Source organism: Tachypleus tridentatus, chromosome 3 (genome assembly GCF_004210375.1).
Source record: "Tachypleus tridentatus isolate NWPU-2018 chromosome 3, ASM421037v1, whole genome shotgun sequence".
In the NCBI taxonomy this organism is placed as follows: Eukaryota; Metazoa; Arthropoda; class Merostomata; order Xiphosura; family Limulidae; genus Tachypleus; species Tachypleus tridentatus.
In genome coordinates this window covers 57,666,860-57,670,467 of record NC_134827.1, presented here as the reverse complement: position 1 = coordinate 57,670,467, position 3,608 = coordinate 57,666,860, and the positions used below count along the sequence as shown (strand labels likewise).

Sequence of the window (3,608 nt, the reverse complement as noted above, 5' to 3'; positions counted from 1 at the left end):
GACATAACGTACATGTGTGCATGATAAACTACACACGAAGTTGGCTCAGACTAATTCTAAAACCTACCAGGCGTCTCATTACGACTCCAAAATTTCCCTCAGATGTCTTGATACAGAATTTAAGCTCAATATGGATCATGCTTTTACCAGTGAGAATCAGGAGAGTGAGGTACAAAATAAACTTAGATTAAGAATTGTCAATTTGTTCTTGGGCAGTTATGTTATGTATTGTAGCCTTGTAAGTTGTAGGATATCTATTTACAAATAAGCATTTAATAGGCCTACTGTGCACAACTCTGACACGCGGGATGGTTTTAATCAACTTCGGACACTCGCAGGGGTGTGGGGTTTTCTAAATTGTTAACTTTTGTTAAATTTGAGCAAATCAATGAGAATGATGTTCAAGGTAATCCCACTTAATAAAGATCAGTAACCATGTGGGTATGGTTAATTATTTATAATTATTAATCAAAAAATATTAATAAAAGTTTAGAGTGGCAGCCCTGAATTTGATATTCAAAACATAAATAGAAACATGACCTGTACGTGAGACTGGTCTAAATTGTCAATATCCCGTTCCACCCCCCTTCCCCAATGCAATTACAATTTTACAGTTAAGATTTCCAGAAAATGCCGAGTCTTTGATAATTAAAGAAACGAGAACATTGTGAATTCCAAGAATATGAACTACATTCACAAATCTATGTACAGGCATACAACTTTACGCACAGCTTAGTTTGATAAAGTAAAAACACAACACAAAGTCATTTGGTTTGAAACATATTACTAAAATTTCATGTGTTTCGTGTGGCCTTAATCAAGTTCCATGTTTAATAATCAGGCTATGTCCACAGTCCTGTAAAATGTTTGATAACCTGAAATCTAGATCTTATATGTGGAAAACTTGAACATTTTGTCTGCTCAGTTAAACATGGTTAATTTTGCCAGTGGTAATAGATTCAGTGATTGTATCCACCAATCACATGGTCGGAAGATATTTTGGATTTAGCAGTGTGTAGCTGCCGTATCCGCCATGTGGTCACATTCATGTGTGCGTTCAAACTGCGCGGGCGGGGTGGGGGGAGAGGTACTCGCCTAATGGGTGTATGCCGCTCTAATAGGTTACTTTTTCCCAAGAAAACCATAAACATGGAGTATGATTTGTGCCGGAAAATCCTTAAATATGCCCCCCCCCCAATCCATTTTGACCTAAATATGGGTAAGTTTATCGCTCAAAATGATATTCTTACAGTTCTCGCCCGGAGTTCTCGCACCGATTCTCGCTCATGCTCGATGTGTACACGTTGCGCACACCCGTGATTTTTTAAATGTTGCACTTGAAATTTAAGAATCACGATCACGCGTGTGCGCACGGCTCCGATCCCTCGCCAGCCGGTCGGCCGCACGCAGCTAACTAGATAGCTTCGTACGGACCGGTGCGGATGGGTATGTTATCAGCTAACTCGGTAGCTTCATATGGACCTGGATGGGTTCGTTATATGGGGTAATGACTTCCTGCGCATCATGGAGGATTCCACAATGGATGTGAATGTCGAACGTACCCCATAAAATACCCTTAAAATGGGTCAATTGTTCTTCTTAAAAATCCCTAATATAATGGGTACCCTTTCTGCCAAAATGACCCAAATGAAAATATAGGGCGATTTGAATTGGGAAACCTCCTACAGTCATTTCGTTTCGTATTTCAATAGGTCAGACCAAAGCCCCTTCCCAGAAAAACAAAAATACAGTCATCGATGGAAAAGTTCTGTGGTCCCAAGCTGCCTGTTAAACAAGGGAAATGTGAAAAAACTATACAGCAGGCAGAGGTTCAGCAAAGCGGGTCGTCAGTAGAAACTGTTGGTCTATCGACAGCTTCAGAAGGCATCCATTCTTCTGTAGGTAGCAAAGCAAGTATGAATGACAGTTTACAGGCGGAATTGATAATCCCGTCAAAACCAAATCAACCACAAAATTTCCAGCACCCCAAAGGGGAATGCAAGCAATTCAAAGGATCATTTCAGCCGTCATGATACGAAGAAGTTCCTTGGTTACACTACATAGAGTTTTCAGATACGGTTCTTTGTCACACCTGCTTACTGGCAGAAAAAGAGCAGAAACTCAATGCAAAGTACAAGGAATCGGCTTTACTCCGAGATGGCTTTTCAAACTGGAAGAAGGCAAGGGAAAAGTTTCGAGATCACCAAATGTCGCAATGCCATAAAATGGCAGAAGAGAATGAAATAGTTCTTCCCAAAACATGTTCTTACATTGGCGAAATGTTGGACATGACACTGGGAGAAGAGAAGAAAGAATCTAGAGCAACATGGCCAAAATCATCGAGAACTTACAGTTCTTGGCTAGACAGGGACTAGCTTTGCAAGGACACAGCGATGAAGAATCGAACTTCATACAACTTTATCACCTCAGAGCAAAGAACAATTCTAAAATGATTGAGTGGCTTAAGAAGAAAACCAACAAGTATGTTACACATGATGTTCAGAACGAAATATTAGACGTAATGGAATTGCAGGTGTTGCGAGATGTGGCGTCTTGTATCAGAAATGGTCGTTATTTCTCCATCCTTGCCGATGAATGCACTGACGTTGCAAACAAGAAACAGCTTACAATATGTGTTCGATGGATTGACGACAATCTGGAACCCCACGAGGACTTCATCGGATTTTATGAAATCCCCACCATAAAGGCAGATACCATCGTATTGGCCATCAAGGACGCGATAATTCGGATGAACTTGACCGTGACCAACTGTCGGGGCCAGTGCTACGATGCCGGATGTCCTATGGCTGGATCACGAAGAGGTGTTGCTGAACAAATCCTCAAAAATGCTCCTAAAGCACACTATACACATTGCCATGAGCATGCCTTAAATTTGGCAGTATGTGATGCAACAAAAGGGTCTAAGTTGTTAGCTGATACTCTAGATATCACATACGAAATCTGCAAGCTTATAAAAATTTCACCAAAGTGTCAAGGTCTGCTCGAAAAAATAAAAGCTAACATCAACCTAGAAACAGCAGGTCTAAAGGTGATTTGCCCAACTCGCTGGACAGTTCGCGGCCAGAGCTTCGACCGCATCATTGCCAACTACGAAGCACTTCTCTTGGAGTAGGACGTTTGTTTGGAAGATCGTCTAGACTCTGAAATGAGGGCACGAATAATAGGTGTCAGATTCCAAATAGAGAAATTTGAATACTTCTTCGCTCTTCATCTTGGTGTCGCCGTGTACTCTTTGACGGACAGATTGTCAAAAACATTGCAGAAGACCTGCATGTCTGCAGCACAGGGGCAACAAAATGCAAAACTGGTAGCAGGTGTTCTTGATAAAATGAGGAATGATAGTAATTTTGACAAGATATATGAAGAAGTGCACCGAAAGGCAATGGAGCTCAACATTTTCGAATCTCAAATGCCAAGACAGAAGAGAGAGCCCAAGCGTTTTGAGGTAGGAACGGTGAGCCATCGTTCCCGTCGTCTCACAAGGAATTCTACAGAAGGCAGTACTTTGAGGTTCTTGGCCTTGCCATTAACGCAATCAACTGTCGTTTTGATCAGCCAGGCTTCCAGGCGTATCGACATATGGAAGA

The 3,608-nt window shown here is 41.5% G+C and overlaps 1 protein-coding gene across 1 annotated transcript; it reads left to right on the top strand.

Moving 5' to 3' along the window:
• The first annotated feature begins 2,449 nt into the window (after positions 1-2,449).
• Positions 2,450-3,133, top strand: LOC143245879 (52 kDa repressor of the inhibitor of the protein kinase-like). The gene has a single exon (XM_076492132.1). It carries the CDS (start codon positions 2,450-2,452, stop codon positions 3,131-3,133), a length of 684 nt encoding a protein of 227 aa, XP_076348247.1.
• Positions 3,134-3,608: the final 475 nt, after the last annotated feature.

Excerpts from the sequence above, each read along its gene's own strand:
- LOC143245879 (XM_076492132.1), top strand. The coding sequence starts at position 2,450 with ATGATTGAGTGGCTTAAGAAGAAAACCAACAAGTATGTTACACATGAT.